The 22,721-nt window shown below is 36.8% G+C and overlaps 1 protein-coding gene across 3 annotated transcripts in view; it reads right to left on the reverse strand.

Annotated features, from left to right (window-relative positions):
* Positions 1-4,182: 4,182 nt before the first annotated feature.
* The window catches only part of AKAP7 (A-kinase anchoring protein 7), a 70,816-nt gene continuing 52,277 nt past the window's right edge, over positions 4,183-22,721 (reverse strand). Inside the window, exons 1-2 of one of the 3 annotated variants that reach the window (XM_087718482.1) lie at positions 15,688-15,927; positions 7,288-8,086 (exon numbers count right to left, since the gene is read on the reverse strand). In XM_087718482.1, coding sequence (XP_087574608.1) covers positions 7,878-8,086; positions 15,688-15,736 — 258 coding nt within the window. In that variant the 5' untranslated portion in view covers positions 15,737-15,927 and the 3' untranslated portion in view covers positions 7,288-7,877. Of the gene's footprint in view, positions 7,186-7,287; positions 8,087-15,687; positions 15,928-22,721 lie in introns of those variants that run through there. The other 2 variants (XM_014061638.2, XM_014061637.2) reach the window with 2 other exon arrangements.

Below are 22,721 nucleotides of genomic sequence, written 5' to 3' on the forward strand. Positions count from 1 at the left end.
AATAAGTATATATTCAATCATATGGCACAATAAAGAGCACATATCTAAAAAATTAATGTCTGAAAGGTCAAGGTTTGATAAGGAAAATTGAATGTTTATAACCTACAAATCAATGGTGAAAAATTAGATAAATGTGTCTCTTTGTAAAATGTTTATTAGAGATGGAATAGATGAATAGGTGTAAATGCTGATAGAAAAATAATGGTAGAATGTAGTACTAATATTTGTCAAAAGAAGTTATAATTGCTATAGCTTACTTACATGGAAATAAAAGTTGGGGATGGCAGGAAAATAACATAAAAGTTGACACGTAGTGGGAACATATAACATAAGAACTGTGATGATAAAACAAGAAGAGATAGAGTCAAGCATGAGTGGACTGATTGGGTGTGGACTGAATCCAAAAGTGATTGGCCAGGTTGAAAGAAACTTACTAAGATTGGATCATATACCAAGTATAAATAAAGACTGAATCTCAAATAAATACAGTACATGAGGGGTCCTTGGTGCTCTCTGACCTTGCTTGTTTTCTTGCAGACATTTCATTACCCAAACTAGGTAACATCATCAGTGCTAGTAAGAAGTGCTGCTTGCTGTCAGTTTATATTCTTGTGGCTTGCGTATCAGTGGGAGTCGGGATGGTCTTAGATTCTTTGGTTGTGCTGTTTGCTGTTGGCTCCTTTGGCAGTTTCTTGATTGGAGTATTATTTACTTACTTGCTGGTCTGATGTTAACCTTGGAGTTAATCTATGCTGATTTGGGTGCTTGGGTCATTTTGTTCCTTTTTGGGGCTAGGTTGTAGTCTCTTTTGCATAGTCATATGCATACAGCGTTCTGTGTGCCTTAGGTGTTTAGTCATGCCAGCCACATGACCAGGGAGACCACTTCGGACAGTGCTGGCTCTTCGGCTTTGAAACGGAGATGAGCTTTGCCGCCTAGAGTCGGGAACAACTAGCATATGTGTGCAAAGGGAACCTTTACCTTTATACATACAGTATATAATTGTAGAGTCAATGGGACAAGAGGAAAGCATAAAATGAAAGTCGTGGCTAGATGGAGGTGATGACCTCAAAAAGTGAGAAATGTATATGAATTAGCATTAGATACTGTTGTGGCCCAGCAGGAGCCGTTGGAGCTGCCACCAGACTCCAACAGCGAGGGGCCCTATGAGTTGGCTCTGGAGGATGTGGAGGACCCTAGACAGGGTTCCGACTCTGAGCAGAGGGGCTGGTTGGCCACCAGGAGGCGCCTGAGCCTTGGACCAGTGGGGAGGAGACAAGGGAGTGTGATCCTGACATCATGCATTGGAGCAGTGGGGAGGAGACAAGGGAGTTGGTCCTGGATGCCCAGCAACAGAGAGCTAATAGGCATAAAGAACAGTCACGCAGTTACAGGAGATAATTGCACTCAGCTGGTGGTAATTAGGCTCCTCTCAAGACTATAAAAGGAATGATTGTCCACACGCTCATTGCAGGAGTCAACGTATTTACTAGAGCTGGAGAACTCTTGTGGCTAGCTTGGCAGGCTGGATTGCTGCCAAGGTTAGTTTGTGCTGGATTGCTGCCAACATCTAGTCTGTGCTGGATTGCTGCCAAGGTCTGGTCTGTGCTGGATTGCTGCCAAGGGCTAGTCTGTGTATTAATAAATCCTTGAAGTATCTTTGTCTCGGAGTGCTTTGGTGTGTGAAGAGGGGGGGTCAGAACAGATACTGTACTTGTGAAGCAAGTTTGGTTTGCTAGAACGTATAGAGAAGTTAGTGAATGTTCTTGGTGTACACCTAAATTGTTACATTTCTTTTTCTCATCTCTTGCATTTAATATTGTTGCTCAATTTTTGTATTTCCACAATTTCGGTTACACTACTTGCAGAGGAAGAGCATGTTGGATATATACAGCTCGAATATTAACAAGCAATTTTAACAATATTTCAAGAGAAATATTGTTAAATATTGTATTCCTGCAGGCAGGAATACATTTAGTTAATATTGTATTCCTGCAGGCAGGAATACATTTAGTTATGCTTTTCAAGCATTCATATGTGAATTAAATTGCTAAATAAACATAGCAACCTTTGATACATAACTTTAGACTGCAAACAAACAAATTACATTAGAACACTCTTTTCACTAATGATTTATGTGTGGGGATGGGTGGGTAGATAGATATATTCAGAGGTTTTTAAAAATCTTCTGTATGCACTTTGACGTGGAAAAAAAAAGCAATGGATCAACCATTAGAGCAAGTTGATATAATAACATATATATAGCACATGGAATAAAATGATAGTTGAATGAGCTGAAATTAAAAGCTTTAAGTGTAATATTAGATTCATCTTTCCAAGGATTTTAATTTTAGCTTAATTTTTACAGAGAGGAACAATGTGTGATTATGATTTTCAAGTATTAACATTACATACATAATATGTATCAATGTGCTCTCCAAACATTCAGAATGTTGGCAAAGACATGTAGCTTTATTTAATCAAAGCACTAATGGAAGATATGAAATAAAATGTATAAGAGGAATTATTACATTATTCCTGTAATAGTCTGCTTTCTTCATTGCAGATACTTTTTAGTAATGTTTTATTTTTTCAAAATCCTCAACAGGCTTCTAATTATTGTTTGGATGTGAAAGTACATTTTAGCCTCTGCAGAATCAGCTTCCCTGTAGTACAAATGTTCTCATTAGGAAGACATTTAACATGGGAAGAATATAAATGAAATTAGGTTTTTTTTAATATATTTTGATCAAAAGAATAATGGAGACAAACAACTAGGCTATTAGGTCTTTCACAGAAATTAGATGACCAAATGGCTTTCTTAACGAGCCCTGTTACAAACACTGACATTTCATGAAACATTCATGTTTGAATGACACAGTGCCTTTTAGAAATCAAAGGACAATTTGATGGAAAGATTCATCTCTATATGACACTGTTATTACATTTTCCCCATGTTACAAATCCAACTGTAACTTGAAGCTTTCTTAATCCAATATCTGTATGGATCTACTGAAGTATACCCGAACACCAGTACTGGGACTCAATTTTTTTTACCACCGGTTCTGTGGGCATGGCTTGGTAGGCGTGACATGGTTTGTTGGGCGTGGCAGGGGAAGATACTGTAAAATCTCAATTCCCTCCCCACTCCAGGGGAAGGTTACTGCAAAATCCCCATTTCCTCCCAATCAGCTGGGACTCGGGAGGCAGAGAATAGATGGGGACAGGGCCAGTAAGAGATGGTATTTACTAGTTCTCCGAACTACTCAAAATTTCTGCTACCAGTTCTCCAGAACTGGTCAGAACTTGCTGAATATCACTTTTACCGAACACAGGTAAAACCCAAATATTTCCTCACTGTCTGAATGTACTGCCAGCTCCACTGGTGGGCCACAACACTGCATCACACAGTCACATATAGAATGTTGCCAACAAACATCCCAAGAAGGAAGTGTCATTTGTTGTACACCCGGTTTTTTACTGGCATGCAAATCAAGTCAAATCTTTATTATTGTCAAAGACCAGGATAATTACTGGCATACAACAAAAGTAGCATGCCAAGAATGTGTCCATCGGTCTTCCTACCTAGCAGGCTGTCCAGAGTACAGTTCAAATGGAGAAGATGGCTTTGCCTCCTTTCTCTCAGGGCAAAGGATAGCAAAATAAGGATTTGGAAAGGGCGGAGGAGTATGTTCACCATACACAGAAAATCCTCTCAGTGGCACTCAGACGGCGGACCGATGAAGCGTTGCTCCGTATATATTCTCATGGATTCTGCTAGGTTGTGATTAAGTGGAGTAACTCAAATTTTCTGGGAAATAAGTGGACAGGGCTGACAGTGGAATGACATAGTTGGCATTTGTTTTGGTGAGTTCTGTATTCTCAAGCCTGTGAAATAAAAGGATTTATTGTATGTGTATTTATATTTTGGCTTTGGTTGTCACTTATGGCATCAAGGTAAAACACACAACACTTTTATTCTATCAATCAAGCTTATTTGTCCAGGCATTTTACCCTTGGGTTCATGTCAACAGAGCATGGCAAAAATCCTGGTTCTTTCTAATGCCATGTCAAGCAGGTTTTTTTTAACCTATTTAAAATCTTGGCTTTGGAAACAGGGGAAAGACATCACACTTATAAAATATATTTGACATTGTATGAGTAATTAGATGAAAAAGTCAGTTTTCAAAATGTATACGTTTATCCTTTCTTACAAACATTGCTTCTTATTGGTCCCCGTGAATCTGACAAGACTGGACAATATTGCAGCTGAAAGAAATTCAGGGAAACACATCTTCATAAACATGCTAACTAATTATCATTAATTTTAATTCCCCCCCCCGTTAAGTACCTACTCAGATGAAGCTTACCTTCCTAAACATCCCTGATACAGGTAGTACTCGACATACAACAGTTCATTCAAAGTTACAACAGTGCTGAAAAAAGGGACTTGTGACCATTATTCACTCTGACAACACTGCAGCATCCCTGCAGTCACATGATCAAAATTCAGATGCTTGGGAACCCGTTCTTATTTATGACAGTTGCAGTGTCCTGCGGGTGATGTGACCATCTTTTGCAACCTTTGTCAAGCAAAGGCGATTTGGGAAACCAGATTCACGTAACCACCATGTTACTAAATCAACAACTGCAGTGATTCACTTAACAATTGTGGCAAGACAGGTCATCAAATGGAGCAAAACTCACTTCACCAACATTTTACTTGGCAACCGAAATTTTGGGCTCTATGGTGGTGGTTAAGTCGAGGACTACTTGCAATGCCGAAATCCTATTGCATCAGGACGTATATGCACAACACTCATTTTTCATTTTTCTCTTTCTGTGGTCAATCTGCATGGCGGATTAGATATTTCTCTCTGGTCTTACTTTCCCAGGTTTATGTGAAGCCATAAAGGTAGCATTCTCTTCAGAACGTTTAGGCCAGTGGTGAGTTTCAAAATTTTTTGGAACCTCTTCTGTAGGTGTGGCCTTTGTGGGAGTGGCTTGCCAGCCATGTGACCGAGTGGGAGTGGCTTGCCAGCCATGTGACTGGATGGGTGTGACCAACTTATAAAATGTGTTGAAACTCATTTAACAACACTCTTGCTTAGCAACCAAAATGTTGGCTCAGAAACTCTGGCATTGAAATGTGCATGTCTTAAAGCTGTCAAGTTACAAGACCCTTGCACCCCTAACCCTTTAGAGAAAAAAAAAAAACCAGGGGTGTCCAAACTTGACAGCTTTAATACTTGTGGACTTCAACTCCCAGAATTCCTCCTCTCGCTCTTCATCTTGATGATGTGCGGCCGGGCAGGGGGAGGGAGCTGGAACTGGTTCTAAACGGCACTGTAGATTTGTGGAACCTCTTCTATAGAAGAGGTTAGAACTGGCAGGAACCCACCCCTGGTTCAGGCTGTATTCTGTTTCTGATTCCTGATATCCTGGAGATGCAGATGTTGGCACCACATCTACTACTGATAAAACAGATTCCATAAGAACTTCAGCAGTCCAATTAATTGAAGTGTGAAATGTTCCTCTCTGAGTGGAGTTGGAAAAAGCAACAATGAATATCCAGCAAACTGAATTTAAAGATAGAATAAGAGCAAGAGAATTAAAAGAACCATTAAGGCATTTGAAGAGATCAACTTTCTTCTTTCATCATTTGCCTGCAGAGGTAGAAGACAGAGACTAGCATACCACACACAGTTTATCTACTGGAAGCACAAGCCTGCATTCAAAAAAGCACTTTGTATAAACATTAATGTGATATGTCTTACCCGCCCACCCACATACACTTTTAGCCCTTTTCAAATTTCAGAAATTATATTCACAAAAGCTATTGAATTTTTCCTGTTTTTTTAAAATTAGTATACTCGTAACAAGTGATGAAATAAATGACCTGCTGCAATTTTACAATAAATATTAAAACATTTTAAACTGTCTTGTTTTGCATATAAACAATAGCAAAAATTGTATGTCAGAATCTGTACATAAGATTTAAAATTCTGGTGTGTTAAAAAAGTAAGCAGTTCAAAACCAAAGTATCACCATAAATAGTTAAAAGACAGGAGGATAATACAAAATGTTCCCTTAAGTGGTACAGTTTAAAGCCACCTAACAGAACCTCATTATAAAGTTTACAGCCATTGAAATAATCCACTGTATTATATATTACAAAATAAACACGGGCTAAGAGAGGACATGGTCTGGTCAATATGGTAAATGGTAAGAAAAAGGAAAAAAAGATAATGAGATGATGTAATTCATATGTAAGACAGTGCATGCAATTTCACTCCAAACAGTACCTGTCCTTAACTCGGTTTTTGGTTTGTACTAACTAAATGATACACTCTAAGCAGTGAAAATTTGCATCTAAGTTTTATACACCAACTTTCCCCATGTCAGTAATAAAATGCATAGGGTGAGATTAGTCATATCATAAATCATGACTTCTCTCAATCAATGTTACAGAATTATACTGTATTTCTATGTACTGATAAATATTGGTAGCTTTAGAGTCCTTGATGTACTATTTACAGTACAATAGACTTGCCTTCTTCTGACTCAGTCAGATTTCCTCATTCTTCACCAAATAGGATGGACCTTAGAAAAAAAAAATCCTTATGTATTATATAACCTACCTGTTTTTCTCCAAAAATAAGACCTGGTCTTATATTAACTTTTGCTTCAAAAGACCCATTAGGGCTTATTTTTGGGAAAATATGGTACTAAAAGCATACATCGGACTGACAATCTTAACTGGGGCTTATTTTGGGGTAGGTCTTATATTATGAGCATCCTGAAAAATCATGCTAGGGCTTATTTTCCAATTGGGTTTTATTTATGGAGAAATACGGTATTTTTCCCTATTACTTTCAACTATCCGTATACAGGTACGTATCTTCCTCTAAAAAAGAAGCAATACAAACCGGGCATGTAAGTAATCTTCGTTAAAAATTAATCTGTATAATTTGCAGTTAAAAATTAAGACACTAAAGAAGTTGGATCAGTGTCATTTTCCGAGATGCTGTCAACTAAGCTGTCCTTGTTCAAGCAGTTCCTTGTATATTTTCATCCGAATTGATGGTCTGGATAAAAGTTCTCTTATCTCATTCACTTTGGCCAACAGGGGCAACAATTCTCTATGCAAAGCTTCCTTTACTAGAGCTGTTTCAGGGCTCTTCCCTAAAGGGAAAAAGAATAACATCACATATTTGTATACAATTAATAGTGATTAAAATGTTATGGAACAAATTGCCAAAAATACACCATTGTGCGGAAAGTACATAATTTTGCTTGAATGCATTTTTTTTACTGTGAAGGGTAATCAGAGACAAATACAATTTATGTGTGAAAATTGTACTTAAAAATGAAGCATGATATGAGATTCAATATCCAGTTACATTCTATTGGGTAACAGTAATTGTGGTTCACATTAAGATTTCAGTAGTGACTGCTCTTCGATACAATAATTGCCTTCTTCTCCAGAACTTTATTTAGTTCTGCTGAACAAAATTCAAGATACTGTTTCTTTGGCCATTCGGTTTGCTTCCAGGCGGCACAGAAAGAAAGCAATGGAGAAATAACTCTGTAGTCAAGAATACAAGAAAGATGGCACTTTGGGGGATCACATCTCTCTGTCCTTCTTGTCCTTTCCTCTCTCAGTCTTATCTTCTTTCCCAGAGTTCAGAAGTTTTTTTAATAATCATTTTCAGTAGCATTGGCATCTGTCTCTTGTAAAGCTCTGTGTTCTCAGTTCAGAAATGATACCTGATAGCAAACCATAACCATCATGCCAGCGAGAACAACTCTGAGGAGTAGGGAGCAGAGACATGGATGTTGGTGCTACAGCCCTGCCTTTTTGTCCTCCAAAACAGTCATTTTCTACTAATGTCATTCTCGCTTGCTTTGCTATTTCCAATAGCCACCTCCTCAGTTTTCACTGGGGTCCCACAATCATTTTGAATGTTTTTGTTTTGAGTTTCTTCTAGATACTGCTGTACCGCCTTGAGGACCGCAGTCTCCACCAGTTTTTTGCTGAGGCTCAGCAATTCTGCATCATCTGGCTCTGCCCCCTTTATGTCACCTGTACACCACAACAGACAAAAATCAGTAAACCTAAGCAGGGAAAACTGCATGCAAATACACACTTCTGTGGAAAAACTCCTCAGTACATGGGATATACATTCATCAGGGTGCTCTTGTTTTCTTTGGTTTCAAAACCCCTGAAAACCCTTCAGAATGAAACAAAAAAGGAGTCCCTGGTGTTCTCTGAGCTTGGTTTTTTCTTGCAGACGTTTTATTAGCCAAACTAGGTAACATCATTGGTCTCTCAGTTCAACTCAATTCAACCCTGAGCATACCGTATTTTTCGGAGTATAAGACACACTTTTTTCCCTCAAAAAAGAGGGTGAAAATCTGGGTGTGTCTTATACACTGAATACAGCAGTTTTTGCCTCCTGAAACCCCGCCCCCTTCACCAAAATGGCCGTGCATAGCCTTTAGGAGGCACCACCACCCCCCACGAGCATTCTACAAGCCTCTTAAAGGCTATTCATGTCCCTTTTAAACAAAACAGGGATGTTTTTTCAAAAAATGGGCCGTTTTGGGAGGTCTGCAGAGTGCAAAAATCTTTTTTTTAATTTGCCTCTTCAAAATCTTGGTACGTCTTATACTCCGGTGCATCTTATACTCCGAAAAATATGATAAATATTCTCTTACGTTGAAAAAAAGAGAGCCTGTAATATGGGCAGTAAAGAAGATGACCTTGCCAGAGACACTGTGGGCCAGATCTGTTCCTAAAACAACAAGGGCAAAAACACAGCTTAAGTCTAAACCAAGAAGATGTGCCTAAGACAGATACCCGTCTAATTTACATGACTATGGTCGGAGTAAAAATGGTCAAATTTGCAAGATTCTGCTACTGTAGCCAATAATAATATCAAATGTTGTAGTTTGAGCCTTCTTGTAGGGTTGTTTTTTTGGTTTGGTTTACATAGTGAGGCTGAACTTAATTCTTCCTCAGTTCTTAAACCAATTTCATTGTATTTAAGTACAATGACAATAAAGATTATACTTATACTTAGAGAAATCTGCCTCATTTCCTTGTCTCCTTCCATGGATTCTGGCTATTCCATTTATCTTTTTTGCCCAAAGAAAATTCCTAAACCAACAATTACCCAAAGTCTCAGCTTATACTTTGAAAATCATCTTATTTCAGGAATTTGAAATATAAATCTTGGTGCAATTCGGAAACTAATTTGTTTATAATCTTGTTGACATTATGAAATTAGGACTGAGATGAGAAAGCCTTACGAGGAACTACTGGAAGACTAAGAAGTAATAACAAAACATATAATAAATATCTTTAAACAGAAACACAAGTCACATAGAGCTTATCCTCCAGAAGAATCACTTATTTTTTTAGTTATGAAATGTTTTTCCAAATCGATACACTATTGAAATGGCAAGTCAATGTTATTCAAAGATTCCTAGATTGAAATCCTGTTTATTTCATATTTACGTCAAGTCATACTTGCAACAGTCTTGGACTCATTCCATAACTCAGTGATCATATAAGGCAGAAATTGGAGCAAGGCAAGTATTTTCCTTGAAATCTGCAACTATTATGAGATGTTGGGTTTTCCTGGGAGTGAGAAATCTTGCTTCACCACCTACAGCTCTTGGGTTCAAGCTACCCATTATTCTCTACCCGTAAGGTCCTGAAGCTAAACTCTTCCTTTTCTTCTCCCTTTTCTCTTTGCCCAGCCAACTTACAATCATGGTCTTAGTTTTGGGAATAACATCTGAAAAAGTAATGATTTGCTATTCTGTCACCTTCATAACACACAAAGCTTTTAAATGTAAATAACATGCTAGGTATCATCAACATGCTAGAAAGCCATAGAAAGATTGCCGTGCCTTGTTTGAATATAGCTTCCCATCACTGCTATTAGTCAAATTCTTTTGCAAAGTGCAAATGAGTCTATTTAAAGGGATGTATGAAAAACATGGTGCTGGCAACTGATTTTGTGGAGTAGAGGTGAGGATATTTGTTAAATGGTGGTAGCTGTCAGGGCAGAACATGGACTGGGTGACATATTCTTATTGTTAGCTGAAACAGAAGTGCTAAGTCCTGGTGAACTCATACTATTCTTGGCTTTTCAAGGTTAGCACAATTATATAGTAGGTCAATCTGAAACTGCTTTGTCTGGAACTAGGAAATGGAAATGCTGTCAGTGTGGAAGTGCTTTCTTTTTTAATGAAAATGTGCCCTGTTTCTCTATTTTTAAACATTTGAAAGCAGGTGAATATTTCAGAGTTAATAATTTTCATGAAGGATTTAAAAGACTCTAGATTTGAATAACCTAAAGTATGGGTATGAAAACTGTGGCTCAAGAATAATCTAAAGTACGGATATGAAAACTATGATTCAAGCCAAAAAACTATGGCTAAAGTAGGGATATGAAAACCACAGCTCACTGTGTTTGGCCTACCAGTATTCTTTAGTTATTCCTAAAGCTTTCCAGAATAATGGAGCATAACTATGGATCCTTATTTTCCTCCTTGAATGCGCATATGGGCTTTTAAGGGGACACAGTGGTTTAAGGCATCCATTCACTTCTTAAAATTCCTGAACTAAATTAATCCTATGTGAGCAGAGAAGGATGGCATAGATATAAACTATCCAGAGTCATTATTGAGATGGGCAACTATAGAAATCAAACAAGTAAAATAAAAGAAGAACCAGTGTTCCGGTCCCTGCTCAATATTTTTCAGAGTTGGTTTTAGACACAAGTGACATTTTCAGTCCATTACTAATGAGTTGCTTAGGAGCAAAAAAGCTGTTTTACTTTAAAAATGAAAGCTTAACAATAGTACTAGTTTCATAGCAAAATATAGATTGACTGCATTCAATAGAGTTGTATATTTATAAATTGCACTTTGGTAGGAAAGCTTATGATTAAGTAGCTATGTTACATTCTATTCCTCTTTCACTGCATTAGAAAGGCCTTTTAATCTAATGAGATAAGAAACAGTGGAAAGCCTTGGGACTTGTAATAATAGCTAGGAAACTTTCACAGAGTATTTTTTATGACATTGCTTGTATGCATGGCCTTGAATGCTGTATAAATCATAAACAGACAAAATAATTCAAAGACTTCAGTTGAAACAAGTTATTTTTCACTTTGAAGGAACCGTGTACCGCTTCTGTTTCATCCAGTCCTATTTAGTACTTCCAATGAAGCTACAATCTTTTATCTATTTTCATCCTCTGGGATACTATGTCACCTTTAACTGTTTAAAAAAAAATCCTTTCCAGCATTAATGGACACTGCTGTACAAAACACATGTCAAGTGGCTTTCTCCCCTTCTGGAGTCTCTGTAACAAATGTTCCATCTAATTGGGCAGTTTGTTTTCTAAGGTGACCAAACAGATGCCTATGGGAATCCCATAATTATGGCCTAATAAAAGAAGTTTCACCACATTTTTCTTTTCCTCTCCCTAGATTCTGAAATTAAACCTAAGTTATTGTTATTCTGTCAGCTCTTACATATCTTAAAGATATATTATCTGTGATTTGTTTGTTTCTGTAAAGCAATAAGGAAACATTGCAACATATTTTGTCAAAACATAACAGTATATTCACCACTGTTGCATTCTGTATATAATAACATAATATATTTTATTACCACACTCATCAACCCAGTGGGATTTAAATTATTCATGGTAACTTAAATTGCACTAACTTCAATGGTTCTACTCTGATTAAGTTTTGATAATTGCTCGTTGTTCTGCCTCTTATCCTTTGGGATAAAAATCATAATCTTTTATGGGGCATCCATTCAGATACATAAAGAATATTAACATTTCCCCTAAACATTGTCAAGGCTTTTTTTAGTCTGTCATAGGACCTAGATCCTATTTGTTCTTTTCTGAATCTATACCAATATGTCTAATCTTCTCAAAGTCTGTTGGTCTGACAGGTTATGGGACTGCTAGCCTTTCTTCTCTCTTTTCTAATATTTATAAGGAAAGAATTAAAGTAACTTCCCTATGATAACACTTCATTCTGCAACTGGGGAAAGGAAAGAATAGAATAACAGAGTTGGAAAGGACCTTGGAGGTCTTCTAGCAAACCCCTGCTTAGGCAGGAATCCCTATACCATTTCAGACAAATGGTTATCCAACCTTTTCTTTAAAACTTCCAGTGTTGGAGCATTTACAACTTCTGGAGGCAAGTTGTTTCACTGATTAATTGTTCTGTCAGAAAAAAGGTAGATATGCTTGCAAGGGCAATAAACTGTATTATTTTATCTGCTCTTCTCTTGATTAAAGTAAAGAAACAACGAAAGAGAAACTAGCAGATTCCATAGCACCAGGTTGACAAATGTTGTTTTCATGCTACTGTACTTTACCTTTAAGTAGCATATAACATTATATAGTCCTGTTGTTATTTTTCCCTCATCCTCTTTTAACCTGTGTTATACAAATTTGAGGCTTTTTTTTAAAAGCACATGTAACAAGGTTAGAATACTAATTTCTTTTGTGACATAAGCATACTAGAATCATAATAAGCTCATTCAATTCCTCCCTCCCACCAGTATACCAGCTGAATTAAAGAGGACAGGATCACCCAATTCCAAACTGTGCTATGCTGTATCTGCCCCTGAAAAATAACTTCCATCAGAAGTGATAAATTGCAACTATAATTGTAAAGTTCATGTTCAAATCAGCCAGGATTTTAAACATGCAGAACTCTTCTTTCACACACATCTCTTCTCATATACATGCGTATGGTGATAGGCGTGAATTGAGGTGATAGGCCTGAATTGAGGATAAACATGATGGAGAATCAGCTTTTGTAAATAAACGATTCTGTATAAAGATAGTCTCATGTCAAATTCAATCAGTTGACAGCATTGTTCAATTTTCTTGGCAAAATTACAGAAGTTATTTACTGTTTTTTTCTTCTAGGATGTCCTTTAATTTCTCAAACTAGCCTTCAGCCTTGGAATTCCCATACAAGTACAAGCCAGAGCCAGTCCTGTTTAATCATCCAGGATATATGTGATGGCCATGGATCTACAGGCGTTCCTTTGTCTATTTCTATTCATATTTCATCATCCTATTAGCCTGTTAACACTGGGGATATTTGTTCTTGCAAAGTGATCTTAAACTAGACACAATGGAAATATATTTGGTTGCCTAACCTCTTGGCTTCTGGAGTGATTTGACATTTTGAGCCATAAATGGCTCATCTATGCCATCAATAGTTTCACCTACACACTCTTTATTTTGCTTCTTCCATTATTTTACTCCTTCTAAAAGGCCTATTTTATCAAGTTATCAGTCTTGTGCTTTTGACTGATATATGTACACACTGATTGCCCCAATACTGTATTGATCTAGTCTACAAACCAATGTTATTGGAATGTGTCATTTCAAACTCTGGATTAAAGCTTTTGCAACTAATAATCTTTCAGTTTTTGATTACTTTCTTATACGTAAGATGTATTCTTTCGCATGGGGGTGGTGGGGAACCATGTTGACCTGCAACCTTAACCAAAGCATAGATACAGACCAAAAATAGAGAATGAAAGTTATTGTATCATTTTTTACTTCATAATTCAACTTTTCATTTGCATGCACAAAGTTAATGACCCCAATTAAGAAAAATCTTACTAACATTTCAATCCATTAAAAGTTTAAGTATGTGAAATTTAATTTTGTAATTAATATATTCATTATTGTTTATTCTGCATAAAAAAGAATGACTACCAAGGAAGAAGTGCTTGAAAAGAATCTCAAAGTCCTTGATTGCTTTATAATTGCAATTAATGTTAAAAGCAGGAATTATTTATTGCAAAATTATATATCCCAGTATAATCAAACTCATTGCCCTATTAGATACAAATACAAAAATGATGTAAATTAGAAAGAGATCTGCAAGCATATTTTGAAGAATAAATGTATTATAATCATATCATGCAATCTACATGATAGCTTCCCTTTTGTATGTGGCAGATTAAACTTTATAACAAACTTCATCTGTATTACATTATGATGTCACAAACCAGTACTCATAAAAATTCAATTAAACTCAGAATTCATAGAAACCACTAATATTTTTCTTAAAAAGTTTCTGGACTTAAAAAAAAACCCCAGATATTTGGAGAAAGAATATACTAAAAAAAGTTTTGCAGTCAAAGGGATTAACGAAGTGCAGGTACTTGGAAGCTTGGCAATAATTATCGATTAAAAAAAACAATTTCCATAAAATAAAGAAGAAAGATTAATATTTGAAAATGTACCATAGAGAAGTGGACCAGATATCTGCATTTACCTAATTATCATCTATATTTTTATATATCTTTCTCTGGCCTTCACTTAATCTAAATTCTGATTTATTAGCTTATTCCATGACTTTCTTTCATAATAACAGTATTTTTTGGGGGACCCTTTGTTTCATCCTACCTCTCTTACTTGATTCCAAGATTCTGCCAGTTATTTCAGCAACATTTCTGCTCACTTCCTCTTACTTTAAACCTGGCTCTTATCCTGCACTTCCTATTACATTTCTTGGAACTACATTGGATCTCCATCCAAGATTCTTAGAATCTATTTTTGTATTCTATTGTATTTTACTTCATTTATAATAATTGGAATGAGGTGTTGGGTTAATTAAAAGTTACTTAGAATCAGGAATTAAGCAGTACAGTGACAAAATCAAGGGTCTGAGACAGCTTAAGTACCTTAGTAATATTACTGGTCAGCTAATATAATATTCTTATAACTGTTTATTTGAAAATTCCACTGAGTGGACAAGGGTATGTGTATACAATTGCAGAGTTTATCATTAAAGCTAACCACAGCAAAACCAGAAATGGAATGTAAAATAAAACACAAATGCAACATTAAAAACAGTTCCCCTAAATATTCCCTATTAAAATTAAATTAAATTTAGGATATGGCAGGTATCTCAATTAATTTTCTGATAGGAAGTCTGACAGCCCACAATGTTTGAATATTGCCATACAAACTATTCTAAAAAACACAATTAAAAATGACCATTCCAATGAAATGATTATTGTAAATTAAGTTAATAAAATTTATCTATTGCAATGCCTTTTCTGTAATCTGAATAAAATAAAAACATGCCTGGCAACTGTTCAGAAAAGAAGACACTCTTTGAAGGAGTGAAATGCATTGCAACAAAAATATTAGAGAATCCTTTCCCTATTTTTAAGTACAACAGCAACAAATCATCTGTCTTTTGGATCCTCCATGTCCTTTACATTTTGCTAGTAAGCACTGCCTTCAATTGAAATTAGATTTAGCGTGGCAACACTAACCTATCGGATAGGGTACATCTGATAAGTTCAACAAATGCACATCCCAATGTTAGATCATATTTCATTATATGCACTGAAAGAATAACCAGCCATAATTCAGAGTTACAGACACAAAATGTGTTTCCTAGCCTAGTATGTATATAAACATATAGATACATATTCAATTTCTACTTACCTGTATTCCTTTAAACCGTAATATATAAATTAAAGTGTAGGTGAGAATGACCCATACTCCAAATGCATATAGCTGGATATTTTTTTCTTAGCAGTAAACTACATTCTGAAATAGCTGCACCCAGTACTGGCATTGCACAAAACAATCAGACTTACTGATTTTTTTCTCCTCTCTCCCAAAAGGATAACAGCACAGCTGGCCCATGATATCTACTGTTTGGTTTTCTTCCTCGTCCTTTCAGTATGCACCACCCCAAACTGTAAACTGGATGTTGCTCTCGACTCTGAAAGCAAACTGTTCATTCTACTCAGAGGAACAGAGAAAGGCGCACACACGCATGCACACACACACACACACACACTGAGGGGAGGGAAAGAGAAAGCAGCCAGCTCTCTGCTGTAAAGAATGAGAAAGGCTCCACCTCTTTGTCCTCGGCACTGATAGGTGTAGAGAAGGAAAAGTATTCCTACCATCTGGAGGGGTTTACAGTGACACTATTTTACGCATACACACATGGGTGCTTCACACATTTCACAATTTCTTTGCACAGGAATTTAGAATGTTAAAATACAGTACCTTGTCACCATCAAGAACTGGTTATATTAATAGCCAGTTTTAAATCTTACAGTTGGGACCATGTTAGAGGCAGAGTTTTCCTTCTCAATTTTTTTCTCTCTTGTCCTTCTATGCCCCAAAAGCTGTAATACTTGCAGAAATATAAGAGATACAATATTTCCCATCACCTCATCTCAATTTTAAAACAACCCATGTAATTTTATAATTCTACCTCACTTAAAACCTATGAAGATGCAGGGATGCAATCAGACACAGGCAAAATCTTTACTTAAAGTAAGTAAGTAAGTAAGTAAGTAAGTAAGTAAGTAAGTATACGCGCGCGCGCACACACACACACACACAGTACTCGCTCTTAATTGGTTCTGGGAGGAGGGATGAGTATTAAAAAGGATGAGTACCAAACAAACCATATGACTTACTACGTCTCTTTGTTTCGGCCAGGAAGGACCTCCTATCTGTCCTTTTTCCTATGTCAATGACCTTCCCAGCATGGTCAACTTCCTGTCCACCCCTGTGCGCCCCTCACTTCCTTTTGCAGCCATCTTCCCAGCATGGCCATCTTCCTGTCCTTCCCTGCGACTGTCCCCCCCCTCTTCCTTTTTCAGTGCATTGAGTACTAAACAAACAATGAGTACTGGAACAACATTAGTATGTCCAAATGCATTAAGTACCAAATTCAACAAGCTTTGAAGCAGTGGGGTACACCAAGGTACCACTTTATTAAAACTTTTTCTAGACTTCAACTAATACTACATTCTTGATAATGCTTGGTTCTGCTTATGTGATTATCATAGAGAGAGAAAACATTAAAAGTGAGAAAATGCCCAATAGGAGATGAGATATACCCTTAAGTAGTACTCTAAAGACAGAAGCAGCCACCAACACTGAAGTAATGAGGGCAAAAGTTGAAAATCCACCATTGTTTGACCTTGTCCTGGAAGAACAACATCTTATACATCAGTCATTCTGAAAATTCTTTTGATAATTTTATGTAAGGAAGTGGCTGCCTGGCCTCAACATATGGGATTCTACAGTCTGCATCACAACCATAGCTTAGTTTAGCTTTCACCACATGCAGTGCTCATTGAGTCTAATTTAACTTTGCAGCCCCAAATTCCAGCAAAAGCAATAATTTCCCACCACTATCAGAAAAGTAATTAATATTTCACTGCAACGTCTAGTGTTCCCCTTATGGATTACCTTAAACAATTGTAAGGTAATTGCTAAAGTCACATTATCCCTAAACAGGGAAAATGTGATGATACAACTGATACTTGGTTCTCTTAATCTTTAATAGTGAAAGAAATTGAAAGGAAAAAAAATCTATGATTACAGGATAACAAGTTATATACTAAGCCTCTATCCTACTCTTTCTATGTCTTTACCAATTACAATTCACTTGCTGGAAGAATTTCTTCTTTGCAGTATCATTCACAAACAAAAACAGAGGAGTATTATTTTTAAATATTGAATCACAACTGTTCTTTAAAACAATGTGAACAGAACACCCTGTCCTGAGAACATTGAGAATTGTTCCAGGATCATTTGGTAGCTTATCAGGGACAGAAGTCAGAAGGTTCTTTCATGGAAATACTGGATATTTTTCAGGCAAATATTATATGGTACTTATAAATTATTCTGATATGGCAGGATGGACTATAAAACTCTATCATGCATATGAACAGCTTCATCTACATTCTGTAATAAAGCCTGCTTAAGCAAAAACTGTCAGCCTGTCAAATCACATGTAAAAAAAAAGAAGCACATGACCCATATTCTAAAGAACAAATGAATTAAACATGACTACTTAACACACATCTACAGGGCATAAGTAAAAGCCTGTCATTAAAGCAAAAGAAAATGTGTCTGGTGGGAACTTCTTTCATTTTACTCTTTTCAGGAGACTAATGCCTTATTTATTTAAAAAGGAAACTAACTGAGAAAATGGCTAGAAGTGTACTTTTTGTTTCATTTTACAACTGTGAAGTGACAACAGATATTTGATTTCTAAGAGTATTTAATGAAATATGTCCAAATAATTTCAGCATGAAGAAAAATGTGGCTTGAAGTTCTCATACTAAATTTAATAAAACTTCACTATGAAAAGAGTATGTGTGTGTGTGTGTGTATGTATGTATGTGTATATACATACATACATACACACACATACATACATACATATACATATATACATACACACACACACGCATAATCAGGTTTTGATAAATAAATCTATTCATTTATAATTTCACTGTTTTTATACAACATTTTATTCTACAGTTACCCTTCATTCTATATCTATGTTTATTTACAATTTTTAAACATCTGCATAAAAATTCATAAGCTCTTTTTCCTCAAATGCATACTTCCTGAATAAAATGATACTTTGTCCATTATCTTTTAAAATGTACCATTTTGTGTACTTTAGTACGCAGATTTATTCATGTAGTCCTCAACTTACAACAGTTCACTTAGTGAGTGTTCAAAGCTACAATGGCATTGAAAAAAGTGACTTTTGACCATTTTTCAGTTAAGACCTATGAAACTTCCCCATGATCATGTGATCAAAATTCAGATGCTTGGCAACTGATTCACACTTATGACTGTTGCTATGTCCCAAGGTCATGTGATCACCTTTTGTGACTTTCTGACAAGTAAGGTCAAAAGGGAAGCCAGATACACTTAACACCCAGGTTACTAGCTTATCAACTGCAGTGATTCATTTAACAACTTTGGCAATAAAGGTTGTAAAATGGGACAAAACTCACTTAACAAATGTCTCACTTAACAACATAAATTTTGGGCTCAATTGTGATCATAAGTCGAGAATTACATGCACTCTGATGATTGAAAAACAGCATCACAGAACTCATAAAGATACAAAAATAGACAACTGCATTTCTGCATGCAAATCTATTCAAGAAATACTGTTTAGAAATGAATGCTTTAAAAGTTGAGCTGAGCAAATTTATCTCCCAGCCCTATTAACAGATCACGTTGGTTTCCTGAAACCACTGAATAAGAAAAACATAATCTCTCCACTGCAGTCCCCAATCTGCATCATGATGAGAAGCTGTAGCTCCCCCTTCTGAATAGCATCCTTGAAAGCATTTTAATTTTTTTAGTATCTTCTTTTTGTCTTGAGTGTTAAGTATATTTGTTCTTGTTTCTTAGCATAGGTGTCTTATCAGTAAAATAAAATTAAAATGTATCATGGCCATGTCTACCTTTTCTGTTACTATCTTCCTTCCTTTTGAATTGCAGGTCTGGCAAAGGGAAGACCAAGTGAAAAAACAAAAAAACTTGTTCTATAAGTACATTGTTGAGTGCTAACTCAAACTCAAAGAACAAACAAACAAACAAACAAAAAGAAGAAATATGAGAGCCAGGGATGTGAGGGAATCTGAAGACCATTGTGGTTACACTATTCTGGATCTGAACTTGCTGCTATGAGCATTACATATTTTTTCTGGTTATGTGATTTTTATTCATTAACCAAGATTTAATTGCTTCTTAGATACTACTACACAAAGCTCTTTAAATGCGCACAGCCTATTTATGTAAGAGTTCAAATTTCCTGTTAAGAATTTTCATTTCCTTATGTATTTAATTCATTAAAACTATAGTGAGATTTTAAAACAGAAATCATCCATTTGTATGGTATTTTTATGGACATAAATGTACATTACCAATTCCTTAATTTTAAAAAATGGATTTGAGATTTCAAAAAAATCTTTAATCTATATATATGCATATGTATGTATACCCTCCCATAAAGAAAAGAAGAAGAATAACCTTCTTTTCTCACTACATTAAGTTACTAGTTAAATAAAGATTTTCTGAATAAATCAAGATGGTTATGTTCATGTAATAACCTGAGACATAATCCATAGTTTATACATCACAGCAATTTTGTTCAGATACTTCATGAAGATAAACCCAAGCCAGAGACTAACCATTATCGATTAGTATAATATATAGCTTGCCTCCAGAAGTTGTGAATGCCCCAACACTGGAACTCTTTAAGAAGATGTTGGATAGCCATTTGTCTGAAACGGTATAAGGTTTCCTGCCTAGGCAGGGGTTGGACTAGAAGACCTCCAAGGTCCCTTCCAACTCTGCTATTGTATTGCATTGTATATTAAACCCAACGGAGGATTCTCTTTTATAGTCCTCTGTTACTTAATTGGAACCAGAATTTCCACTGATAAGTGATGTGCACCTAACACCATTCAGCAATAGCAATCTTGGAAGTCCTTATTGCTGTCATTAAGTGAGGTACAAGAGTTATTAACTGAGAACCTCCTCGCAACTTTCTGTTGACTTCCAATAATCAAAGTCAATGGGGAAGGCAGTAGGAAGTTACAAGTCCCAGGTGGCTTGCAAACAGGCTGGCTGCTATCGGTAGATGGGGAAGGGTGCACAGGGATGTGTGAGGAGCAGGGAGGCACAAGCACAGTGGCGCTTGGTATGGCTTCTGCAGGGTGCAAGAGGCGCACAAGATGGGGGATGGCGTGTCACAGGACTTGAGGTTGCTATTGCAGGGTGCAAATGAGACAAGTGCAGCAGGAGCACAGTGGGACTTGGGTGGCTGCTGCTAGATGTGGGTATCTTACCAGAACAATTTTCGACTTTCCTTACTGGCTTTCCCATTGACTTTGCTTGTGGGAAGCTGGCAGGGAAGATTGCAAATAGCAGTCACATGACTGTGGAACACTGCAAACATTGTTAAGTGCAAGTGGTTGCCAAGCACCCAGATTATGACTAGCCAGTTGTTGGGAAAACTGGAACTTCAAAGACCAGTCATAGTTACTACTTATTCAGCACCATTGTAACTTTGAATGGTTGCTGAACAAGTGGTAATCAATTGAGAACTAGCTATATACGTAAACACGGTAGGCGTATCTATAACACAAAGATTTAAAAAGCTCCATTAGAGAGATTACATTATATTTATTTCAGATTCAGTACTGGAGTTCTCTGACTTCCTTAAGAGTAAGATTTAGTCTTGGGCATTTTTCCAACAACAGAATTCAGCACCTTGTAAAAAGTTCACTTTTCATGAAATCACTTGGTGTTCCTGAAAGACTCCTTTGCCTCCTTTGCTTCCTGTGCACAATGCACAAACAGTTATATGATAGTAAAAGTCACAATGCCTGAACTGTTACAAACACCAAATCATCAATATAGGGCTGTATCCAGGAGTGTCTACAGGGTTAACAACATCAAAATAGAAGGCAAAACTGACAACTAAAGCTTTGCCTCTACTAACATGGGGTGGGGAGAGCAATTAGATTACCCCAATAGCATCCACCATTTTGAACCAGCTAACATGGTCAATGGATATCCCAAATAGTACTGTTCTATAGCAAAGAATTCAATTTCTTAAAGCAGATTTATTTATTTGTATCCCACCTTTATTATTATGTTTATAATTAACTCAAAACAGTGAACATATCCATCATACCATCCTTCTATTTTCCCAACAACTACTCTGTGAGGGGCTAAAAGTGACTTGCCCAAGGTCATGGCTAAAGCAAGACTAGAACTCGCAGTCTCTTGCTTTCTAGCCTGGTTGTTCTAACTACTAGACAAACCCGGATCTCAGATCTTAAAACAATACTTTAAATGTCCATTTAAAAATCAGGCAGAGCTAGATGAATCAAAAAGTTGGAATTAAGATTGCTGGGAGAAACATCAACAACCTCAGATGCAGATGATGCCACTCTAATGGCAGAAAGTGAAGAGGAATTAAAGAGCCTTTTGATGCGGGTGAAGAAGGAGAGTGCAAAAGTTGGCTTGAAACTCAACATTAAGGAAACTAAGATTATGGCATCTGGCCCTCTCAATTCCTGGCAAATAGATGGGGAAGAAATGGAAGTACTGACAGATTTTATTTTCCTGAGCTCCAAGATCACCACAGATGGGGACTGCAGCCAAGAAATTAGAAGACGCTTGCTCCTGGGGAGGAAAACTATGGCAAATCTAGACAGCATACTAAAACGCAGAGACATCACCCTGCAAACAAAAGTGTGTACAGTCAAGGCTATGGTTTTCCCAGTTGCAATGCATGGCTGTGAGTGTTGGACCATAAGAAAGGCTGAGCGCCAAAGAATTGAGGCCTTTGAACTATGGTGCTGGAGAAGACTCCTGTGAGTCCCTTGGACTGCAAGGCGATCAAACTGGTCAATCCTAGAGAGATCAACCCTGACTGCTCTTTAGAAGGCCAGATCCTGAAGAGGAAAATTAAATACTTTGGCCACCGAATGAGAAGGAAGGACTCACTGGAGAAGGAGCCTAATGCTGGGAAAAATTGTGGGGAAAAGAAGAAGAGGATGACAGGGAATTAAGTGGCTGAATGGAATCACTGAAGCAGTCGGCATGAGCTTAAATGGACTCCAGAAGCTGGTAGAGGACAGGAAGGCTTGGAGGAACGTTGTCTATGGGCTGCGACATGACTTTGCAACTAACAACAACAAAAAAAATCAGGCCAAAGAAACCCGTCTTAATTGAAAAGTCCTTCTGCCCTTTCTCCAGAGTCTACTGACAGAAGAGAGTTGAACTCTTCATTGTGGTTTCTCAACAATGTAAAAACTGTCTTTCTCAAAGAGTT

This window comes from Thamnophis sirtalis, unplaced genomic scaffold, assembly GCF_051295495.1.
Source record: "Thamnophis sirtalis isolate CommonGarterSnake01/CBP01778 unplaced genomic scaffold, rThaSir2_p1.2 scaffold_6, whole genome shotgun sequence".
NCBI lineage: Eukaryota > Metazoa > Chordata > Lepidosauria > Squamata > Natricidae > Thamnophis > Thamnophis sirtalis.